The 24,706-nt window shown below is 32.4% G+C and overlaps 1 protein-coding gene across 1 annotated transcript; it reads right to left on the bottom strand.

Moving 5' to 3' along the window:
* Window positions 1-85: 85 nt before the first annotated feature.
* On the bottom strand, window positions 86-24,654 carry LOC134693963 (uncharacterized). Its single transcript, XM_063554943.1, has 10 exons — window positions 24,585-24,654; window positions 18,940-19,233; window positions 14,335-14,421; window positions 13,244-13,498; window positions 12,085-12,666; window positions 10,038-10,159; window positions 7,891-9,150; window positions 6,474-6,930; window positions 3,394-3,720; window positions 86-2,752 (listed from the first exon to the last, which is right to left on the bottom strand). Exons 1-10 carry the CDS (start codon window positions 24,601-24,603, stop codon window positions 2,412-2,414), a joined length of 3,744 nt encoding a protein of 1,247 aa, XP_063411013.1. The 5' UTR covers window positions 24,604-24,654; the 3' UTR covers window positions 86-2,411.
* Window positions 24,655-24,706: the final 52 nt, after the last annotated feature.

Raw genomic sequence — 24,706 nt, forward strand, 5'->3', positions numbered from 1 at the left:
TAAAAGGTAAGTGGACTGCAATCAAAATGTCACAAACTTTGTTTTTCTTTTTACTGTGGATCTATTGAAAACACAATAGCATGACTAGTATAGAAATCCTTTATTGTTGCATATTTACATGCCAAGCTTGTTTTATTATTAAAGCTATATATGTGAGAAACGTGCAATAATTTTTATATTCTCATGACAAGCTACGAATTTTATTTGAATGTTTCAAAACTTATTGCAACATTATCATATTAAGGCATAATTTTTATTTGAATTATATGACAAAATGGAAACTTCGCAATAGCAAATATATAAAAAAAAGTTACAGAAATATCTGAGCATGTACAAAACAATGGATTAAAATCTAGCAACAAATAGTGTAAACGTAGAACGTTTGTTTGAGTAGAGCTGATACTGACGACTCAATACATGTTGTTTTTTATCAAAGGGAGACATAAGATACCAGATTGAAATTCAATCGAAAATAAATTGACAATATAAAAAAGAAGATTTGGTATGTTTGCCAATGAGACAACTCTCCACAAATGACCAAACATAACACAGAAATTAACAACTATAGGTCACCGTAAGGCTTTCAACAATGAGCAAAACCTATACTTCATAGTTAGCTATAAAAAGCCCCGAAATGACAATGTAAAACAATTCAAACGAGAAAACTAACGGCCTTATTTATATAAAAAATTGAACCAAAAACAAATATGTAACACATAAACAAAAGACAACGACAGAATTACAGGCTCCTGACTTGGACAGGCAAATACATACATAATGTGGCGGGGTTAAACATAACATGCTCCACTCTAAAAATCAAAGTTATTTAAGATAAGGGCATTTTTCACAAAACCGGGGAAAACATTGCTCATTGGAACTGTACAAAATTATTGGCAATTAAGATCCTTCCCGTTTTTGTTAGTGATTTAGACTTTGTGTCGCAACTGAACACGTGGTGTATTTTGTGAGTAAAAAACGGGATACTAGCTTTCTATATAACCGCTGTTGGTCAAACACTTTGCCGCAGGAAAATGCGAGAAAATTATAAATCGAGCCCCCCCTTCATGTCCTAATCAGAAATCAATATCGGTGTGGACCACAATGACATTTACCAATCGGCCATTTTCCCGAATAAAAAGACCTAAGAGCAAGTTTCTAAATAAATCATAAATACGCAAACTACACATTAGCACACTCCTCAAATTTGTTCTTGTTTGACTTTATAACTATTTTGATCTGAGCGTCACTGATGAGTCTTATTTTGACGAAACGCTTGTGTGGCATATTAAAGTACAAGCCTGGTATCCTTGATAACTATTAGCAAACACAACCCACTTACTACTAACAAGGCTATTGCTCTGTAAATACACCAGAACAGTAAAAACTCGTGATATCAGGACTTTTTAAAAGTGAAGGGTGTTACTATATCTTGAAGTAATGTTGATAATAGTTGATACATTGAATCAATTTTTGTAGTTTGCAAGATAATGAACAAAATCAGTAAAAATCGTGAATATAGACAATAACTCCTAGAAGCGATTTCTGGCATTGGTTTATTTTGCAGACATTGTCTTGCTTGTCATATTTGCATATTTAAGTTTCTATCTATTATAGTTTTCAAAGATAGAAGCTAAAACGTTAAAATATTTAAAAACCGTCATTAAAACGCAACAATTAAGATGAGGAACCGTCTGAGAATATCGGGATCATTTGACATACTTGTAGATCTTGTCTTCCCGATTCCTTTACTTAGTGTATGCCTTTTAAAAAATGTCTGCATGTATTATGATTTTGAATACACACTAGTTAAACATGAAAGGTGGATAAAACTTGTCGTTTTAGAGAAAGGAGTCGTATTGTGGTTATGACTTAATTGGATTGTAGGTTATTTTTAAGATTCTGAAAATTTCTGTCTTCTTTTTATGCCTTTTATCAAAATAATATAAACAAACTTGCATTTTACCATGTGAGCCATGTTTTTTTGCAAGCTTGGGTCAATAGACATAACTTTAAAACTAGATAATGATGATTTTGGTTTATAGACGTTTGGTTACATTTGGTCTAGTCATTTTAGAGGAGAAGATTTTGGTAAAAGTAAACAGACAATGGGCGTCAAGTGACGCGATAACTCATTGTTATACCTTTTAGCACGGTGCGTTTACATACAAAGAATGATTTCATATAATAATAACCCATGTTGCATGCGTGTTATACCATTTGAAGCTTTATACATGTACATATACATCTTACATGGTTGAATTGGAATAACAGTCATGAAGAGTTTTGGTAATACATGTAGTTAACAGACAACGGGCGTCAAGTGTTTTGCCATTTGAAGCTTAATACATGTACATATACATCTTACATGGTTGAATTGGAATTACCTAATTGGGTTATAAGTTATACATTGTCTACATATTTGAATAGCAGTCATGGAGAGTAGAAATATCAATACTAGTTACATCTGTTTGTTCTATCTGATTTGCAAGATCTGCATAAATCTCATCAGAACGTAAAGCATTTAGAAATTCTATAAAGCATTTCTCCCCACAATGCAATAGTCGATCCATCAACTTCCTGTTCTTTTCAGTCTGTGCTGGACAAGCCTCTATTGTTTGCTGGTCATCTATTGTGAATACTTCACACGATATCAAATGATCTACTATGGCTTCGTGTTTGATGGTAGATATGATATCTACGTAATTCTTCTGCAGTCGTACCTTATGTAATGGAACAGTCCATGCTGATAATCCTGAAAAAGGTCAGAAGAAAAATATTATTATATTTAGCACAATGACAAAGAAAACTTACATGAATATAAAAACAATTTCAAAGATCCTTCATTAATTTCAAACATGACACAAACAGCAATATATTAATGCAACTACCATGACTCTATGTTTATATAAAAATCTTTCTTGCAATCAAGAAAATATTACAATTTTGACGTATTCCTCGATGTCAGAACATTCTGTATAATTGATTTTACTGTGAGCTATTAATTTTATGAGTCATTCAAGAAACTCTGATGCATTGGTTGCTTTATTTTTACTTCCGTGAAAAACAAGACGCGAAATTGAGTTGAAATATAAAAACAAAATGTCCAGCATTTAAAAATTAAAAAAATCCGTTTCATACATGCCAGTAGACAATTACATTTTAGTTTTCATCCATTTTAGAATTGTCAGTTGATGGAAAACAAACACTATTCGATTAAAATACTTTAAATTTGTTGAATCCATAATTTAAAGACTTTAAACTACGTTCATACAGCCTCGCCATAAATTGTCATGCTGATTTGTAAAAAATATGCTTAGATAAGAAATGTATACGAATGCAATTATTTGAATAATAATAACTGGGAAACTACATTAATCATAAACAAACGAATACCTTCCTTTTGTGCCGTTCTTATACATGGTGTATCTACTGTGACATTTTCGAGATCGCTGCTGAGTAGATCAGCAATATTATTGTATCCGCTCTCCCGCAAAGCATCTATGAATACCTTAAACATGGTACGATTCCTATCAATAATTATATCTAACAACGCTTTATTTTGTTCAATCTGTTTGACATGTTGTTCGATATGGCGTCTGTCATCAATGGATAAGCTGCAGTGGGTCATCATTTGGTCCAAGATTTGGCTTACCGATATTTCCTGTATGATAATCTGATAATGGCGTCTGATGTTGACTTCGAAGGTATTGGGGATAACTTCTGTAATTTTAGAAACTAAAGATGTTATAACATTCGAACGCACTAACGTCCTATAAATATTAATTATAAGTTTATTAAACATTTGAAATAATTCAATTTGCCGATCTGTACAAAATAAATATGATAATGTTTTATCATGCTTGCGATCAGAACACAAATTAATAAACGAGTATCATACAGGTTATAGGCCACGGAACCGAAAAAGTGCCCCCCCCCCCAAAAAAAAGAGAAATAAAACGACAAGATAAATAATAAATACAATGATTCTAATTAAATCTTCAGATTCAGCAACATCGAATCGTGGGGTGAACTTAGATGATCCTAGTATATGGTATGCAATTCATGTTTCATTTAAATTAACTGTCATATGTAAAATCACCTGAGGTCGATTCGAGCAAGAGAGAAGCGGTCGTGGACCTCTTGAATTTCGAAAAAGAGACATCAGTTTGGGATGAAGTACGTCAGCCTAGTTGATCGCGTCAAATCCCGAATCTCGAACTCTTTGAAACAATATGAAACTATTTGTTTCTTGAATTCACGAAGCAAAGTAATATAAATGTAATACATATTAAAGTAGTTATCAAAGGTACCAGGATTATAATTTGATACGCCAGACGCGCATTTCTTCAACGTGAACAATTCATTTTTTGTTGTTAATTAAAAGGCAAAGATAGGAATATACTTACCATTGTTTACCTTCTTTAGACATTTTAAGTTAGGAATGTACTTACCATTGTTTACCTTCTGTAGAAAGCTAAAGGTAGGAATATACTTACAATTGTTTTCCTTCTGTAGAAAGCTATTTTAGGAATATACTTATAATTGTTTACCTTCTGTAAAAAGCTAAAGCTAGGAATATACTTACCATGGTTTACCTTCTGTAGAAAGCTAACGTTAGGAATATACTTACCATTGTTTACCTTCTGTAGAAAGCTAAAGCTAGGAGTATACTTACCATTGTTTACCTTCTGTAGAAAGCTATTTTAGGAACATACTTATAATTGTTTACCTTCTGTAGAAAGCTAAAGTTAGGAATATACTTACCATTGTTTACCTTCTGTAGAAAACTAAAGTTAGGAATGTACTTATCATTGTTTACCTTCAGTAGAAAGCTAAAGCTAGGAATATACTTATAATTGTTTACCTTCTGTAGAAAGCTAAGGTAGGAATATACTTACCATTGTTTACCTTCTGTAGAAAGGTAAAGCTAGGAATATACTTACCATTGTTTACCTTCTGTAGAAAGCTAAAGTTAGGAATATACTTATAATTATTTACCTTCTGTAGAAAGCTAAAGCTAGGAGTATACTTACCATGTTTTACCTTCTGTAGAAAGCTAAAGGTAGGAATATACTTACCATTGTTTACCTTCTGTAGAAAGCTAAAGCTAGGAGTATACTTACCATTGTTTACCTTCTGTAGAAAGCTAAAGCTAGGAGTATACTTACCATTGTTTACCTTCTGTAGAAAGCTAAAGGTAGGAGTATACTTACCATTGTTTACCTTCTGTAGAAAGCTAAAGGTAGGAGTATACTTATAATTGTTTACCTTCTGTATAAAGTTAAAGCTAGGAATATACTTATCATTGTTTACCTTCTGTATAAAGTTAAAGCTAGGAATATACTTATCATTGTTTACCTTCTGTATAAAGTTAAAGCTAGGAATATACTTATCATTGTTTACCTTCTGTATAAAGTTAAAGCTAGGAATATACTTATCATTGTTTACCTTCTGTAGAAAGTTAAAGCTAGGAGTATACTTATAATTGTTTACCTTCTGTATAAAGTTAAAGCTAGGAATATACTTACCATTGTTTACCTTCTGTAGAAAGCTAAGGCTAGGAGTATACTTATAATTGTTTACCTTCTGTATAAAGTTAAAGCTAGGAATATACTTACCATTGTTTACCTTCTGTAGAAAGCTAAAGCTAGGAATATACTTACCATTGTCTACCTTCTGTAGAAAGCTAAAGCTAGGAATATACTTACCATTGTTTACCTTCTGGAGAAAGCTAAAGTTAGGAGTATACTTACCATTGTTTACCTTCTGTAGAAAGCTAAAGCTAGGAGTATACTTACCATTGTTTACCTTCTGGAGAAAGCTAAAGTTAGGAGTATACTTACCATTGTTTACCTTCTGGAGAAAGCTAAGGTTAGGAGTATACTTACCATTGTTTACCTTCTGTAGAAAGCTAAAGTTAGGAATATACTTACCATTGTTTACCTTCTGTAGAAAGCTAAAGGTAGGAATATACTTACCATTGTTTACCTTCTGTAGAAAGCTAAAGCTAGGAGTATACTTACCATTGTTTACCTTCTGTAGAAAGCTAAAGGTAGGTGTATACCAACCATTGTTTACCTTCTGTAGAAAGCTAAAGCTAGGTGTATACTAACCATTGTTTACCTTCTGTAGAAAGCTAAGGTAAGGAATATACTTACCATTGTTTACCTTCTGTAGAAAGCTAAAGCTAGGAGTATACTTACCATTGTTTACCTTCTGTAGAAAGCTAAAGCTAGGAGTATACTTACCATTGTTTACCTTCTGTAGAAAGCTAAAGCTAGGAATATACTTACCATTGTTTACCTTCTGTAGAAAGCTAAAGCTAGGAGTATACTTACCATTGTTTACCTTATGTAGAAAGCTAAAGCTAGGAGTATACTTACCATTGTTTAACTTCTGTAGAAAGCTAAAGCTAGGAGTATACTTACCATTGTTTACCTTCTATAGAAAGCTAAAGCTAGGAGTATACTTACCATTGTTTACCTTCTGGAGATAGAAATCATAATCGTTTGCTTCAAACATTTCAGTCGTTATCTTCTCATACTTTCTAACGAATGAGTTCTTTTCGATTTTTTTCTCAGATCTGATGAACACATTTGCCAAAACATTTGCAAGAGCAATGGAAGATTCTTCGCTTATTTTGGAATGATTCTTGAGTTCAGTGAGAACAAAACGCCAACGTTGAACATCATCGCCAATACTTATTTCCGAGTCTTCATTTGGACAGTTTGAACTTGCCCACTTTCCAGTAGTTGGTATATATTTGTTTTGTAGTTGGAAAGAAGTGAACAGAGATCGAGATGTCAAGCTAGTATTTCCTACGATATCGAATCCATCAGATTTTAAATGCTCTGCCATTATTTCCGGCATCAAGTCTGTAACTGATTTTGCTAGTCTCACATAATTCAACATTTCAGGATTCAATTCTTCCTACAAAATACAAGCGAAGAACATTACAGGACACGAAATGACCACAAATTAAAGAGTTTAATGGAAGGATAGATCTTTGAAATGATTATTGCACAACTTAATATTTTTTAAATGTTGTTCTTTCATAAACATTACATAAACTGTATACAAATTAAAATTTTCCGACCGTACAAAATCCTTATAGGTCGTTAAAGTCGTTAAAAACCACACTCATTACAATAGCAAAACATCTAATAATGTAACCATGTTTGGTATGTAAATACATTATGTATATATACCTTAAACCAAGAGTGTAATAATGTAACCATGTTTGGTATGTAAATACATTATGTATATATACCTTAAACCAAGAGTGTAATAATGTTACCATGTTTGGTATGTAAATACATTATGTATATATACCTTAAACCAAGAGTGTAATAATGTTACCATTTTTGGTATGTAAATACATTATGTATATATACCTTAAACCAAGAGTCTAACAATGTAACCATGTTTGGTATGTAAATACATTATGTATATATACCTTAAACCAAGAGTCTAATAATGTAAGCATGTTTGGTATGTAAATACATTATGTATATATACCTTAAACCAAGAGTCTAATAATGTAACCATGTTTGGTATGTAAATACATTATGTATATATACCTTAAACCAAGAGTCTAATAATGTAACCATGTTTGGTATGTAAATACATTATGTTTATATACCTTAAACCAAGAGTCTAATAATGTAACCATGTTTGGTATGTAAATACATTATGTATATATACCTTATACCAAGAGTCTAATAATGTAACCATGTTTGGTATGTAAATACATTATGTATATATACCTTAAACCAAGAGTCTAATAATGTAACCATGTTTGGTATGTAAATACATTATGTATATATACCTTAAACCAAGAGTCTAATAATGTAACCATGTTTGGTATGTAAATACATTATGTATATATACCTTAAACCAAGAGTCTAACAAGTCTTTTGAATTGTGAAGTACTGCGTGCTCATCACAAAAATATTCTTCGTCAGACTCTAACTTTGTCATTTCCATCATTCCATTTAAGTTGTCGTAGCTTCCATTACAACACTTCATTTTCACAGTGTACGATACATTCATTTTGTATCTCCCTTTTATGCCAGTTATGCAGGCTTCTGCATGTTCCCAGATACCTTTGAATGAGATCTGGGAATGCTTGCCCCATTTCCAGATCTGAAGGAGTATCACGTGTTTGCTAACACAAACTGCCAGCTTAGTTAGGCCTGATGAATCGAGATTAAAGACCCCCATGCCGCGGTACAGTGCTGGTCTTCGTCTATGTTTTGATGGTTCTAGACTTATCTGATAACGGCGTATGTAATTTACAAGAAAATGGTTGAAAAACGCTGGAGGAAGAAAATCAAAATGCATACATATCCAAGATGTCCTGTTAAAATCCTTCCCATCAACTTTAAAACTGTCCACTATATTTCTAATGGGTTTTGATTTGATGAGACATGGCACATAATAACTAACTGTTGGTATTTGTGATTTGTTGATTACGTCATTTTCTTCTAATGCTGATACAGATTCTTCCTCAGCCATGTTAGGTTTCACAATTATATCAAACTTTTCCATTATTTGTAGAATGTGACTACGGTATTTAAAAAAACCTGTCCCCTCTTCTTCTCCTCTAAATGCTTGTGTAATCAAATCTTCTGTCAATTTACCTGTTGTTTCTAACTCTTTCCAGTCAGAGTTGTAAACAATGTTTCTTTGGATCTGGAACTTCCTCGCTGACACAAGACATTTCAACACATCAACTAACCACTGTGGTTGCAAAATAACTAAATCTGGAATGTCATCAAAGTAAATGAGATTTCCTATTTCATGTTGATATCTAAGAAACAAATTCACTTCGTTCATGTCTTTGATATCAAGTCCAACCGATTTCCCTACAGATTTCATGTCCTCATATGTCATGACTTTATTTTGGTTTTCTCTGTGTTGATCCAGGACTTCTTCATACTTAATCCAACGAGTCGGAAGTTGTTGTCCCCATGTTTCAACTTTTGAAGCTAGTTGTACAATACGGTGCCGAAGGACGTCAAAGTCGGTTTCAGAGGAAGTAGTGTTTGACAGCATTATAAAATCTTTTATGTGCTTTCGTTTCGGATGGTCTCCTAATATTTCATCAAATTGTTTTTGAATTTCCCATTTCCTTGTTTCCTTATCAATCTACAAATAATGTAGTTAAAACATAAATAAAGGTTACAGTAGTATACCGCTGTTCAATAGTCACAAAACGATTAAGCGAACAAATCGGGGCCTAAAACCAAAACAAGGAAACCCTATATATATATAAGAGGAAAACATTGGATCGAAATTACATAAACACTGAACTGCTACAAAAACATATACCAACATACTTTAATAGACACAGACAATTGGATAACAAATGTCAGATTAATAATTTTTTTAAAAAGCATGCACCATGTTTAATTTCTTTACTACTTATATACATGAAGAGAACTTACAAAATATTTAACAGCAAACATACATTATTTAGTTGCTTGTATCTAACACCAGGTTTCGAATAGTGGTATAATTTCCTTTGGATTAAATGCAGGGGCAAAAATGTATTTAAACTTTTCTATGGTAATCACTTAATAACACACGACTCACATTATATTCCATTTAATGAAAATCGTAACCTCCTTATGTATAATGTATTTCAACCGTGGAATGTTTTATAATTTACCACATAAATTCGATGGGCAACTCATAAAGTCTTAACTAAACTGTTTACACAGAGATATGGCTCGCCTTATTTTATCATGATAGTAAAGTGCAAATGTTGATATTTTTAATGCCATACTTTAACATGTTTAAACGTACAAAATCAATGAGACATGACTGAGAGACCACACAATACATGTTAAAACAAGGTATGCAAATGTCAGTACAACTACGTACCGTATGTTATTGATTAGTTATTCGTGGTTCCCATTAAACTAAATTGATGAAAATGCTATTCATTTTAAGTTGTTTTAAATATATACAGCCACTTGCAATATCAATATGGTCCAGTTTATTTGTTGAAACTAAAGTTATGTATAATATACCTGTAATTTGTCGCAACATGTTCCAACAACAATAATAGAGGGAAGTGTTTCTTTCGTGTTGTCGATTGCCTCTTCTTCATCACCATAACAATGGATAGCATCCATCCAAAAGTTTATGTATTCTGTAAAAATACCATAGCAGATCAAAATAAATTAAAAAAAATTAAGCCATCACCACTAACATATACATGATATAATTTGTTTTTACACGTTGATATAAACACATAACTGAACTCAATATGGAACAGGAATGACTGTGATCAATCTAAAGACTAGCCGTGGAATCATTCCATACGAACGTTACTTATAAGGACATGAGTTATAACTTACTTACGCATAAAAGTTTTTGAAAGTTAAAAATAGACACTCTATCTTAATAGGATATCGAATATATATTATACTTTCTTTAGAATTGAGTTCGAACTCAATAAAATTGAGAATTGAAATTAGGAAGGTCTCAAAAAAGACAACATACCAACCAAAAAGCAGAATTCATCCGAAGGCCACTAATGGGTTTTTAACATAGGGAGAACACTCCGCACCAGAATGCGTGCTTCAGCTGGCCCCTAAACCAAAAATGTGTACTAGTTCAATAATATTCAACGTCATACTAAACTCCAAAATTATAAATGAAATCAATATGTAAATGTTAAAAATCATACGTGAAAACAAACAAAGTCCAGAGCCTCGGGACAGGCGCAAAAATATGACGGGGGTTAAACCTGTTTTTTAAGGTCTCAAACCACCCCTCCACCTCTAGCCAATGTAGAAAAACAAACACACAGCAATATTATACGCACAGTAAAACTCAATTTTAAAAGAAGTCCGAGTATGATGTCAGAGAAGGTAACAAAATAGATATAGGAAGATGTGGTGTGAGTGCCAATGAGACAACTCTCCATCCAAATAACAATTTAAAAATTAAACCATTATAGGTTAAAGTACGGCCTTCAACACGGAGCCTTGGCTCACACCGAACAACAAGCTATAAAGGGCCCCAAAATTACTAGTGTAAAACCATTCAAACGGGAAAACCAACGGTCTAATCTATATAAACAAAACGAGAAACGAGAAACACGTATATATTACATAAACAAACGACAACTACTGTACATCAGATTCCTGACTTAGGACAGGTGCAAACATTTGCAGCGGGATTAAACGTTTTAATGGGCCCAAACCTTCTCCCTTTTTCTGAAACAATAGCATAACATCACAACATATAAAAACATACGATAAAATATCAATTAGCAGACTTAACTCAATCAAAAAACGTATGATTACACAAAGAACGAATAAATTTGATCTGCGATATCTGAATACAAATGCACAGTTAATTAAATATTAGAGACAAACAGTCATGACCAAAAGGCTATCAAATAAATTCAAACACACTGAGAAATATTTAACCAATCAATGTTCACTTTAGAAAAAAAAACGGTTTTTTTATAATCTTGAAGTTTATACAAATGTTGTAAGAATAAGTGAAAAATTGAAGATATTACAAATAATCAAAGCTGGTATACAGCCAAGATCCATATAAATAAAAAATGACAAAAAAGCATTATAAACAGTATCAACAGGTCGAATTAACAAGAAAATACGATTTGAGAGTACTCGCAGTTACTGACAGCTAGTTAAAAGACAAAGCAAAATGACAATTATACATAAATTAACAAAGGACTACTAGCAGTTACTGACATGCCAGCTCCATACCTTAATTAAACTAATTGAGTGGTTCTGACGTCATCATATGAATATCAAGAGTACAATTTTTTTTGAGACGAACATAACCCGTGTCATGCCAACAAGATATTATATTTCCAATAAGAGAAAGAACAACACAGTATAGTATAACAAAACCAAGCGTTATGACATATAGACATAAAGGACCACTTGTGGAGTTGACTAGACCCATAGACATGTGTTACGGGAAGATGGAAAAATCAACGTGCAGAGGTAGAACAGTATACCAACCTCATTTAACGTCTTGGTAAAAAGAGACAGTCATTATCATAGGTTTTTCTCAATGCTTATTAACATTTACCTCCAATGTCCTCAAATGGAATCTCGGACAAATCAAGAAAGTTCTCATCTACATCTTCAGATGTCATCAATCCTTTTAAGTTCTTACTAACATCAATAACCAACAAATAAATAGCATGTTTATTTAAAAAGGTTTGGTGTGTTGCGTAGAATTCGTATTGACCAGCGAAATCTAAAAGTGCCACTTCAGCGAAGTCCTCTAATGATGCTTCTGATTCGGACCAACCTTTCAGGTCAGAATATAAATCAGCATTTTGTACCTCAGCAGGTTCTACAAGACCATCTTGTAGTTTAGTTATGATTGTTTCTGTGTTTTCATATTTTTCGTTAACAGCAGTCAAAGTCGAGAGACTTTTTTTGTTCATTTTGTCTCCAAGCGTCTCTTCGTCTAGAGATAATTTAGTAATTTGATCTTTTTGATCATGGGAATAGGTGTTTACTGCCTTAACGTATTTTTCTGAGACAGAAGATATATGTGACAGCTCTGCTTTTGTTTTATAGTGTGTCTCTCCTTTCAGATGGAGGATCAACAGGTTCTTTGCTAATCTTGATTTTCTTCCTTGGTTTACATCAAAGCGAATGTCTATAAAAAAAAATTCTTCTGAATATAACGTACTTGTAATTACAGGTTGGGAAACAAAATGATATTGTTAATTTACAAATGACATTAAAACTAAATATGCCAGAATCGATAAATTCAATTTTGAAATTAAAGAGTATTCAAAACCAATATTCTAAAACTGTGTTTTAAATCAGCAATTTATGAAAGATGATGGATAATGTGTTTCTGATAATTTAAAGCTAAATTAACAGTTGATGTACCGAAAATATAATATCTTATGCTACCACAAGAACACGAACTGCATGTCTAATAACCTGCACAGCAACACCACGCTAAACATCCGTGGCTTAAGCCCTATAATGCTATCAGGTTTTTATTGCAACATAACAAACGGCGCCAACAATTCTTGCCCATGAATGTCATTCATATACAAATATAAACGTTTTGTTTACAAATAGAACTGAACAAAAAAAAACATATCATTCATAACATTTAAGCAAGTTTTTATATCCTTTGCAAATAACAAAAAATTGTGTTAAGACTTTATAATGAAACTCTATGAAGTGTACTATTTACAATTAAATCATAAAATGCTTACCTTGAGAAAAAATCCAAGTATCATCTGTTAAACATACTTTACATTTTTGAGTCATGATGTCTATGCCATTCGTGCTTGTTACATCTGATATTTGTTTTCTTAACAATTTTCTGGTAAGGCACGTTTTCCCTACACCGAAAGGTCCCACAACCGGTAAACGTATCATGTATCTATTTTCGACACCGCTTTGTAAAATTTCTCTGTACTGTTCTTCTGCTGCTTTTCCCATCTTCCAAATAGTCAGTGGTATTTGATCTGTGGCAATAAACGACAAGAAATAAAAGGATGTGAAGTGGTTTACATGTTTCTCTGTTAGCGATCAAACACTTCATTCTCAGTAACAGTCGCGTGACAAAACAAGCCAACTGTTAACTAAAGACTATACAAAGCATGATTCCCTCGCCTGCATCTCCACCAATAGCAACGTTTTAGTTAGGATTACATGTACCATTAAGCTGAATAACTCTATTTAAATGTTAATGACCATTTCAGTCATATTGACCTATTTTAAGATCTTATCCTACTCTGCATGTTTCCTTTTAAAAGTTTCTTTTTTCTGTTATAGTTTTCAAGATAATAGGTTAAACTGCATAGATAATGGCAAAGTTTTAATTGGAGATTATCTGTATGAAAGTAAACAGACGACGGAAACTAAGCGATGGCAACAAGAATGTTGAAAAATGGCTTCAATCATCGAAAATGCACTAAAACGAACACGCATACTACAAGATTTAGCAAAATACCAATCTGATAGTACGAATACATTTTATCATTATAATTAGGTCGATACCTTTACCGATGGGATGTTTGTCCATTATGATATCACAAGCAAGTGCCTCGGTACTGGCATGGACATATGCATATTATGATAAAACTTAAGATATTATATGACTGTCAATTAGACACCCATCAACCAGCGACCAAATGACGTAGATATAAGCAATACATATGGTTTTACTAGTTTTGAAATCTGCTGTTAAAATCTGAAAATCATTGAATATACAATTTAATATTTCAGACTGTATCACATCTTTTGTACAGTATTAGTTTTCAAGGTTTGTTTTAAGAACTTTGTAATGTTCAAGTCTTACCATCTTCAGAAAATTGAAACTCTGTAAGCTGCGATTTGAATAGTTTAAAATCACATATTTCCTTATCCTCTAAATATTCCTTTATTTCTGCAAAAGAATTAAAAAAATATTATGTTAAACGATAGTTTGACAAAGATAAATATATATTCAAACAGTTTACATACCTTTATGTAAATCATTTCATTTTCTGCCATTCTTATAACAAGGTATTAATTAAAGGAAATTATGAAACTGACGAATTATATTCTGTAACCATCAACACACGTACCATTCTTACAAATGTTTTCATTTTAACAAATATTCTAATTTTATATTAAAATTTGCTATGAAAAGGTCATAACACTTTCCATTGCAAATTGAATTGAAATTTGAATATAACATTGAGAGAGAAAAAAATCTTCAACATGCGTCTAATCAAAACAACTTTTAATCGTTGGACTGGAACGAATGCCCAAAAGAGGGAAATGTTTGTCTTTCACTTTTAGATTTTGATGGTAGTCACCAACAAAAAAGAATGTTTCTTCTTCCAAGAGCTGGAAGTTCAGAAGATATTGAGTTTTATTGTGTGCCCGATGCATCGAATACTAAAAAAATAATGACAAAAATACAGAACACCACACAAATGCAAACGGAAAGTTCCTTATAAAATGCCAATATAAAAAAACATGTGGTTCTGTTTACCCTGCCGAAGCACCTTCGATCAACCCAAGATTTTGATGGGGTTTGTGTTGTTCGTTCTTTAGTTTTCTATGTTGTGTTTTGTGAAATATTGTTTAAGTGTTGGCGTTGTCAGATTGTTTTCGACTTTGAATGTCCCTCTGGTATCTTTCGCTTCTCTTTTGTGAACAAACAACACATCATTTAGCTTAAGCGCATTGTTATATCTAAGTTACAGTGCACATGCTAATATCACAGTTAATAAGGTCTTTTGTACCTATATGAGAATTTGTGTCAATATGTATTAAAGATACATTGCAAAATGAACATTCTAATGACAGACGACATCAGCAAACGTCAACATTCAAAAGTGGGCAATACAATAACAAAATGTTCACATAATTCGTTTAAGACAAAGTATCAAAGGTCTTTAAATCTTTGTTTAAGACATTTCAAAATTATTAAGTGAATATGTTCAAAATAACAGCTGAATAAGAAAATTTCAGGTTTAAACAAACAGTCTAATGTGAGAACCACTATTGCATGTATATGTTGCCATTCTGTAAATAAAGACAATGCAAATTCCCATTGAAACTCCTTTTACGGCTAATATAAAACTAGAGACTGTGTCGCTCACCTGTTATTGTATTTACTGATGTCGGCCATCTTCGTTGGCAGGCGGGGTCATTAGACACTTTTTTTAATAGATACCCAAGTAATGATTGTGGCCAAGTTTGGTTAAATTAGGCCCATACATTGTAGTTTTAGAAAAGAAGATTTTTGTACAAGTTACAAAAATGATGAAAAGTTGTTCAATATTGACTATAAAGGGCAATTACTCCTTAAGGGGTCCTCTGAAAAATTTGGTCATGTTGACTTATTTGTAGATCTTACTTTGCTGAACATTATTGCTGTTTACAGTTTATCTCTATCTATAATAGTATTCAAGATAATAACCAAAAAGTGCAAAATTTCCTTAAAATTACAAATTTTAGGGCAGCAACCCAACAACAGGTTCGTTGTCGGATTCATATGAAAATTTGTAAGGGGATAGATTTTGTTCTGATGGACACTTAAATCTTGAAAGATTTGCCGTAAATGTCTTAGTTTCTAAGATATAAAGCAAAAACTGCATTTTACTACTATGTTCTAATTTTAGCCACGTCGGCCATTTTGTTTGGTAAGCAGGGTCATCGGACACATTTTTTAAACAATATACCACAATGATAATTGTGGCAAAGTTTGGTTAAATTTGGCCAAGTAGAAGAAGATGATTTGTGTACAAATTACAAATAATGACGAAAAGTTGTTAAAAATTGAATATAAAGGGCCATTACTCCTTAGGGGGTTGACTAACAATTTTGATCATTTGACTTATTTATAGGTCTTACTTTGCTGAACATTATTGCTGTTTACGGTTTCTCTCTATCTACAATAGTATTTAAGATAATAACCAAAAACTGCAAAATTTTCTTAGAATAACCAATTCAGGGGCAGCAACCCAACAACAGGTTGTCCGATTTGTCTCAAAATTTCAAGGCAGCGAGATATTGACCTGATCAACAATTTTATTCCATGTCAGATTTGGTCTAAATGCCTTGGTTTCAAAAATATAAGCCAAAATATACATTTTACCCCTGAGTTCTATTTTTAGCCATGGCGGCCATCTTGGTTTGATGGCAAGGTCATCGGACACATTTTCCAAACTAGATACGCCAAGGGTGATTGTGACCAAGTTGGGTTAAGATTGGCTTAGTTGTTTCAGAGGAGAAGAATTTTGTAAAAGTTTACAGACGACGGACGAGGGAAGACGGACGCGGGACGACGGACGAGGGACTACGGACGCGGGACGACGGACGCGGGACGACGCACGACGGACGCCAAGTGATGAGAAAAGCTCACTTGACCTTTCAGGTCAGGTGAGCTAAAAATGTGATATGATTGCCAAAGAGACAACTGTCCACAAGAGACCAAAATGACACAGACATTAACAATTAAGACTGTGTCCATTTTGAAAGACAGTTTCGTAAAAATGTATGTCCCTTTTTTTTTTAACTTTAAATATTTTATTTCGCTACTGGTTGTGAACAATGTCCCTTAGCGCTACAACAATGACGCTAAGGTTCATCCCTGTGTTGTTAATTGCTAATAAAACCAGGGGATTTGATTAGCAAAATATATCTTATATTTATATCTTGTGTTAGTTGCATTTTACAAAGTATTCATACGAGCACACAATGCATTTATATTATTCAGTGATGCTATATATATAAACAATTATATAAGAAAGTAATAAAAAAGGAACACAAAATAACCGGATTTTTGCCCGTCCTTTGTTTTGATTATATAAAACCAGTTTAACCGAAAAAAGAATGATCATGTGATCAGAATGATCAAGCATGGTTGACCTAATGGCTTGGCAAATAATTTCATGAAATGGTGAGTAATTTATTACAGTCATAAAGTCATTTATCAAATGTGTAAATTTTTAAACTTATAATAATCGAATATTTCAGGTAAGTAAGAATGAAGTATATTGAAGAAATCAAAGAAGAAGCTATTGACCCCTGATCTTGATTGATTTGTAAATTATTAACTGATTGATTCTTTGTTATTTTAATACTGTAGTATTTATATGAGGTCTAATTCTCATAAAAAAAATATTATATATATATATTATCATTGATATTTTCCTCTGAAATTTTCTCAAAAATAGACTATCCGGATGATACAGCATTTGTGTTTCAATTTCATTTTTTAGAACTGACAACATGTTCACAAATTTAGTTCTCTTTTCTGATAAATAAAAACATTTATAAATCACAAAACAAATCATTGTTATGATTTGATTAAGTGGATTCTATTCAATATCTTCAACTGTATGTCCAATTACAAGATTTTTAAGACAGAAGACATGTTTATCTATATTAAAATACATGAATATGTCATAAATTATTGACCAATAATTTTTTACCCATTTACATTCAACGAAAAAGTTATTATAGTTGTCACATTTGGAACAAATCACACAATTTGGATTATCAGATATTTTCCAACGATGCAAATTACGATTAATTGCTGTAATATTATGCAGTAATTTCCATCTAGACATTTTCATTCTGTTATCTTTTAAAAAATGGAATGTAAAAGTAAGGTTCTTCTTTATAAAATAAGTAACGTTATCAAAAGTGAAATGATTTTTCCATACATAGAATCCAACTGGGAGCTCTTTATTAGATCTAATTAAAATATTATATATTTCTTTGAGTGAAATTTTGTCCAGATTGTAATACAATCCATGGCTATTCATCTGTATATCTTGTTGAAAATTAATTTTAGTATTTGTAGATGTTTTACTCTTTAATTTTTATTTCCAAGATTTGGGTATAGCTTTACGTATAATACATGTTTCTGCTATCCAATTTTGTTTCCTTTTGTCTAGAATGTTTTGAGAAATTTCTCCTTTATTGTCGATTATGTCATTAATAAAAATTATATCTTCTTCTATCCAATGTTTAAAATACAAACTTTTGCCTTGATTTTTACTAAAATGTATATCCCAGAATTTAAAGTTCATATGCTATGTTTTAATAAAGGTCAAAATATGCAGCTGTTTGGCATACTTTCAACTTTTATATGCCTCGCAAACTGAGTTTAAACTTATGATATAATTCTATAAAACCCATCACTTTGAGTTTTCCTCAGAATTGAATTTAGCCGCTATCCATGTATATAATATATACAAGTAACATTCACAAGTATATCATGGAAACAGTAGGTAAACAGTAGGTACATTTTGTTTTATCTATGAATATTATATACATGCATCCCCACACAAAGAGGCGTGCTTTGTGAAGCAGCTGTACTTATAAAGTGCAATTTATAAGAACTTTTTATTATATTCGTAATCATATATTTTGTAATATTTTTACAAGCATTCTACTATACCTTGTATGTTGTATTTTTCTGTATCACGTACAATCCATTCCAACAGGTCTCTCTTCAGACTTTTATTTACTTTACTCAGACTTTTGTAAAGTATCTTTGAAGGATCTGCACTAGATTTTTCTATTTTTTCTGTCCAATACCTAAGGATTTGCCAAAATGGATTAACCACTATTTTATGTTTAGCTAGTGATAAGGTATTTTTGTTAAATCCAATTTTGACACAAAATGCTACCCAGTCCTTTTTATTAACAGGAAGAATCTTTTCTACTATAAATGTACGCAGAAAGTGTCTTGCTGAAAATAAGAATGTAGTATTTAAAGGTCGATATTAAAATGCTGAAATGATAAAACAGTCTTTGTTCCAAAAACACAAACAAATTGTCTCTGTCAAAGTTAATCTGACAGAGACTATTTGCTTTTCCATGATAGAAAATCTTTTCGTGTTTTATATCCTCACAACATTTCTTGGTCATTTTGTGAGTTTAGGTATAGAATACATTAGAATATTGCTGAAGACTCTATACAGTTTTTCTGCAGCTTGAAACATCCCTCATTTGTTTTTATATTTGGTGGAAAATTGTTTGATTGGCAATCATACTTCATTTTATGTTTTTTGTTGTTGTCATGATTCAATGCATTTAAAGATTGAATATTCAAACTATATTCTTATACAAATCATGACACATGTTACATGTTGGAGTTCATTGAGTGTTGTACCTTGGAGTATATAATTCTGTGGTATCTTATGCATGATCATAACGGTAAGAATATTAAAGCTCGTAGTTTTCTCCTTGATTCATTTTCTTATGAGGTTGATTTGTATAAAGAAGTTAATTTCATCCTTTCCAATTCCAGTTCTGCTACAAAGATTACGTCCTCTCACTGATAATTCAAAGTTACTATGTGGAACCATCTTGAATTATAGGTAAGATATACAGTATGTGCCTCACATCTTGTATCATATCAATATATAAGCCAGACATAGGTAGTCTTTTGAAAGCTAAATTGTATGTCAACACATTTGATTGCAGCTTTCTTATTGTTAACAAACTCATTATTTCTATGTAACATAATTCCAATAAGGCTCACAAATGATGTTTACATATGTACCTACAAGTTATTAATATTTTCAAGATTTTGCGTCATCCATTATGATTTTCCTGATACAGAGTTGTTAAATATCAGTATGATTTTAAACATAGGTTTCAAATGATTAAGTTGAAGTTATTCCCTTTAAGTTCACAGACATGACTATTTTAAGTTGATCTTTATAGAATATCAAAGAATTACAATCCCGTCTTTTTTCCATCGATTTTGAAACGTTAAAACATCCGCGTATTTGTACGTATCTAGCTCTAAACTGCCAATTTAGCTTTTCTATAAAATGTTTTCGTCTTTCGTCAGTTTTGTTTTACTAAGGTGTTCGATTAGTGAAACAGGGAGATAAAAGATACCAATAAGATATTCAAAGTCATAAGTTGAATCACTCTGACAATGTCATGACAAATTAAAACAACAAACGACAAAAAAACAAATAACAGGACACAAAACATCACAAAAAAAACTATAGAATTAACAACTGCATCCCCAGCAAAACCTGGAAGTGATTTCAGGTGCTACAGATGGGTAATGATACTGTTGAATATTTTGCACTCAAATAAATACAAACCTGGATATGAAACAGATGTTCAATAAAGGTCAACCAACTATTGATGGCGTGCGTAAAATATTAGAAGGGGTGATTTCAACTTCTCCACATGGAACTATTGGTTCAAAAGTTTCCTTTTAAGTATCAACCAGACTTTTTACAATGAAATCATATTAAGGATGGCAATCTCTGGCGTATCCTTTGGAGATATATGCTTGTAACTCGCCTTGATTATGACAGTTGTTTTCCATTCTTTTTCCGTTTTGAAATTTCTTTAGTGTTTATTATTTTTGTTATTTTACTTTTTTATATAGCATATGCTGGTTGAAGGTTGTTAATGTTGATAGTTAAACATATTCTTTATCACTTCTGTCGTCTTTTATAATTCAAAAAATATGTTTTATCAGCATACGTAGGAAAGATAAAATCAATTGATTTTTTTAAAAGAATATCTCTTCTGACATTGCCTTTGGAATCTATCAAGTAAACATTTTGCCTGCAATTTGACAGTTTGGTAACTGATATTTTTCCTGTTCACAATAACATCATATTGAATTGTCTGATCTGCTACTGAACAGAACTTAACGAACCGCAAGAAAACTACATGTCTGAACATTATTTAAAATTGACTAAAAAAATTGAACATGGTTGAATAAATTTTGTTCAGACTTTGCTGCTCCTGTTTAGATCTCAAATACTGTTTTAGACTTGCTTAATACTGGGTTGTTGATATCACCTAGGTCAAAACGTCCACCAGTACTAATATCGAACAGTCAAGTGGTTGTAAAACTTATAAGGGATACCAGATCTATCGGTAGTGATTAATATATTAAAACGGATAGATGGCCACAAAAATACGAAGTTGAAAAACAAAAATAAAATTACGGATCAAGCATTCCTTGTAGTAAAGAAGCCTTATTGTTTTTTTTTATATAATTCGACATTAAGCATGTTTAATAAATAGTAAAACTTACATAAAAAGCACATATTGATAAAATTGCATATGAATTAAAAAACAACGTACGGTCTTCTTAAGTATTTTTCGAGTCCTTTCAAATCCTCTGTAAACAAAAACGGCATAATAAAATGAGGACACATGTGATACTATGAAACGTAAATTTTCCGATGACAGAATTGTCCGAATATATAGTTCTTATCAGGAAATAATAAGTTCATCCACTTATAAACAAAATTACATTATCCTGATCTTCCGAGAGATAAAGACACCAAGCAGCAAATTTTGTGTTATCACAAACCAAACCGACTTATTTAGATATTTGACCCCTTTCTCCCCTCTTTCCTTCCAAAGTTTTTGCTGACGATGGATTTATAACTGTTCACATGAATTTAAACTCAATTTCAATGAACACTTTACATCTTAACCAAATGAATAAATATAGAATACAATAGTTAACGTTACAGATGATTGAGGTCCTAACATGTACACAAGTTAACTAAAAACATTCCTTACAACTGCTCTAAAGATTAAGTTAACTTGGAAATATTTTAGCAGACCTGTAATTAGTTAACGTTAACCCTACCTCACCTGACCTCATGTCTGCTTTTTATGACTGCTGCGAACCAGAACTGAGGACAAGTTTGCTAGATCAAACCTGTTCACAGGACAGGCCATCTAGATCACACCAGTGCTGCATACAGGTCAGCTTGACCAGACTAGACCTGTATCCATGTCTGCTCGACCGGACCAAACGAGACATGTGAACAAGTCTGCTTGACCGGACCAGACCAAACCTGAAGACAAGTTTTCTTGAACAGACCAGACCAATTGACAGGTGTGTTTGACCAAACCAAACCTGTGGACAAGTTTGCTATTTAAAAGAGCAATCCTGTCAGTCATGGGGACAGGTCTGCTTTTCAATCTGTTCTATGGATATTCTTTATCACGATGATACATACAAACAAAGCAGTCCCGTTTACAAGATAACTTTGGATCATGTTATCGTTAACATGGGATAAGTTAACTTTACCTTAGTAGAACAGACCAAACCAAAGTTAACTTGGGATAATGATAACTGTATCATGGAGCAAAACAAAACTTTTATAAGAACAGGTCTGGTTTGACTTTTGAATGGATACCTGGTTATAAGTAAACTTGTGTGTATGACTGCAAAGTCAACTTCCTCCAAAGTAAACTTCAGCTCTGACCATGGACCTGTCCTGAAGATGACTTTTCGGGTAATCATTTAATAGTCCTAGGACAAAGTCTGCTTTATAAGTGAACACAAATTATGTCCTAGGACCGGTCACAGCAATCATAAAACCGGTCCTTAGTTAGCGTTAACCAGTCATAAAGTCTGCTTATTCCCCATTTCCTTTCTCAATTTTATTATTAAGTTAACTAGCGGTAAATATTAGGGCTGCACCCATCTGTATATTTTATATTCAATTTTAACGTTACATTTTTTCTACACGAGGAAGGTCTTTCAATCACTTCAGTAATTATTTTTTTGATTTGGAAAATCTTCGAAAACTACCAAATAAACAACAACACGACGGTGTCCTATATGGAGGAAGATCAGATGACCCTTCCGGAGCAACGTAGATCGCCTCCGGGTATTGACGTGGTTTATATTGCTCAGTTGTCAGTTTTCTATTTAATCTACCGTTTTAAAACTGTATTTTTCATATGAATTTTATTCGTTTTGTATTTGTTTTGCAATAGCGTTGTCGTTTTAATATCGTCCACCACTAATTAATATGTGCTAATGTACGACACCGTTTTTTGTTATTGCAAGAAAATGGCGACTTTTCCATATCTAGACCATGAATAATAACTCATGTAAAATGAAGAAAGGATGGGGATAACTATCAGTCCTATTTAATGTTTGTGTATAGTTGTGTCTGGTTTCATTCGTATTTTCTTGTTTGTTTTACAAATATTCTTATATAGTCTGTTGTTATTTATGTATTATTGTCATTTTGTTTATTTTCTTTGGTTACATCTTCTGACATCAGACTCGGACTTCTCTTGAACTGACTTTTAATGTGCGTATTGTTATGCTTTTACTTTTCTACACTGGTTAGAGGTATAGGGGGAGGGTTGAGATCTCACAAACATGTTTAACCCCGCCGCATTTTTGCGCCTGTCCCAAGTCAGGAGCCTCTGGCCTTTGTTAGTCTTGTATTATTTAAATTTTAGTTTCTTGTGTACAATTTGGAAATTAGTATGGCGTTCATTATCACTGAACTAGTATATATTTGTTTAGGGGCCAGCTGAAGGACGCCTCCAGGTGCGGGAATTTCTCGCTACATTGAAGACCTGTTGGTGACCTTCTGCTGTTGTGTTTTTTTATTTTGGTCGGGTTGTTGTCTCTTTGACACATTCCCCATTTCCATTCTCAATTTTATTATAAACTAGGATATTCGGAAGAACTTAATTGCCTCTGACTTAACCCATTGCTTATTCCCTCCTATTTCAATTATCTTAATGAAAACACTAATAAATACTTCATGTGCAATGGTGGTTTAAAAAATGAAATTACTTAAGTACTGCATACAGTTGTTGAACACTCAAGTTTATTGTGTTTTTAACAATGGAAAGCCACATTTAAGTTATATTCAGCGCCACATTCTGTATGTATGTGTCTGTCTAAGTCAGGAGCCTGTAAATCAGAGGTTATCGTTTGTTGATGTGTTACATATTTGTTTTTCGTTATTTTTTTGTATATAAATGAGCCGTAAATTTTCTTGTTTGAGTTGTTTAACATTAATTTTGTCATTTTAGGGCTTTTATTGCTGACTAAACGGTATCGGCATTGCTCATTGATGAAGGCCGTACGGTGACCTACTCTTATTTTTTCCATGTCATTTGGTCCCTCGCGGAGAGTAACAATTATACCGACTCTTCTTTTTACATAAGCACTTGTATATCTAAAAAAAACAATAATAATATAATCAAATGTTACAGAAAAGAACTATAATATAAATACTAACTGTCCAGACAGCAAATTTTAAGCACATTCTGCACTAGTCTTACCATTTTCAAGTACATTCATCTTTAAAACGAAGGGAATATTGTTCTTCTCATATTTGAAGGCCACACCAGTTGCAACCTGAAATGAGAAGAGTTAGAATTGATGTATTCGTGTATTATGTAGG

The sequence above is a fragment of the Mytilus trossulus genome, chromosome 13, assembly GCF_036588685.1.
Source record: "Mytilus trossulus isolate FHL-02 chromosome 13, PNRI_Mtr1.1.1.hap1, whole genome shotgun sequence".
NCBI classification, from domain to species: domain Eukaryota; kingdom Metazoa; phylum Mollusca; class Bivalvia; order Mytilida; family Mytilidae; genus Mytilus; species Mytilus trossulus.

What these genes read in the sequence shown, in the direction of transcription:
- LOC134693963 (XM_063554943.1), bottom strand. An exon ending in TACTTGGATTTTTTCTCAAG is followed by an intron (nt 12,667 to 13,243) that starts GTAAGCATTTTA and finishes TTTTTTTTATAG; the next exon opens with ACATTCGCTTTGATGTAAAC. An exon ending in TGTTAGACTCTTGGTTTAAG is followed by an intron (nt 6,931 to 7,890) that starts GTATATATACAT and finishes TGTATTTTGTAG; the next exon opens with GAAGAATTGAATCCTGAAAT.